This window comes from Perkinsus marinus, assembly GCF_000006405.1.
Source record: "Perkinsus marinus ATCC 50983 genomic scaffold scf_1104296931400, whole genome shotgun sequence".
NCBI lineage: Eukaryota > Perkinsozoa > Perkinsida > Perkinsidae > Perkinsus > Perkinsus marinus.
The window spans coordinates 1-1,116 of NW_003215758.1; the positions used below are offsets into that span (position 1 = coordinate 1).

The 1,116-nt window shown below is 51.1% G+C and overlaps 1 protein-coding gene across 1 annotated transcript; it reads right to left on the bottom strand.

Annotated features, from left to right (window-relative positions):
- Positions 1 to 44: 44 nt before the first annotated feature.
- On the bottom strand, positions 45 to 960 carry Pmar_PMAR008356 (hypothetical protein; the record flags this gene model as incomplete). The annotated part of the gene is made up of 1 exon (XM_002786335.1): positions 45 to 960. A coding segment is annotated over one exon (916 nt), but the record flags the coding sequence as incomplete, so codon positions are not given.
- Positions 961 to 1,116: the final 156 nt, after the last annotated feature.

The window sequence follows — 1,116 nt, forward strand, 5'->3', positions numbered from 1 at the left end:
ATAGGCTTCATGGAGCACTGCCGTAACTTCTGTCCACACGTCACATTGATCGCACTGTAGCCATAGACCAGTAGAATCCTTGATGGGGACGACCGACCTTGCAACCAAGAGCTGCCCTTCCTTGTCGCCACCCTCGATCATGAAGTGTCGCATTGCAGGAAACTGCTCTGACTTGACAGTCGGTATGTCTCCCGAGACTGGGAAGACGGCAGAGGTAGTCGTCGGCTGGCTCTTATCTCGTCCACAATAGACGTCTAACTGCTCGTCACTGAGAACTGCCAACTTGACATTAGAAATATGCACTTGTCCTCGGGGTTGGTCACTCAAAGAAGATATCTCTACCAATTGTGCCGAGCCCGTCACTTCTTCACCTCCCATACACTTGAAAGGACCAGTCCATCGGGGCTTGAGCTTATTAATGCTGTTGGCCGCAACCCAGAGCAAGTCACCCTTCTTGTAGGGAGCTAAGTTTGAAGCTCGGGGACGTCTACTCTTCTCAGCCATCTTGAAGGCTGTCTTCCGCAAGCGACTCAATGTATGCTCATGAAAGGTTTTGAGCATATCCTGGAAACTCCTACGCTTAGCCTCGACGTAGCTTTTGTACTTGGCATCATCGTAATCCAACGCATTTCCATGCCTATTGATGAAGGCGTCGAGATTGGGAGGATTAGGCGGTCTTGGAGAGTTCGATGGTGGTGGCTTGGGTGCTGCTGCAAAAATCAAGTCGTTGGGGGTGATGTCGCCCGCTACCGGTGTAGAGTTCAGTGTTGAGGCCACCTGGGGAACAAGGGCATACCACGGGGAAAGAGTGACGCCTCGAGCCTGCTCATCCTCACGTATGGCTCTGATGAGAGCCCAGAACTCCAGATGTTGGCGCTCAAGATAGCTGCGGCGGAATGCTGCATATGGAGCTTGAGCTACAACTGATATGCCTAGAGATGCCGCCCATCCAACATACATCTTGCCTGTGAAACTCCTATCTTGATCGACCACAATATATTGTGGGTACCGTGCTTGTGGAAATGGTACTCGGTAAGTAGTCTGGCAGAGTGCTGACTTGTCCGTGCTAGATAGAGCACTGTAGCGAGATACAGTCGTATATATGCAGAGCATATT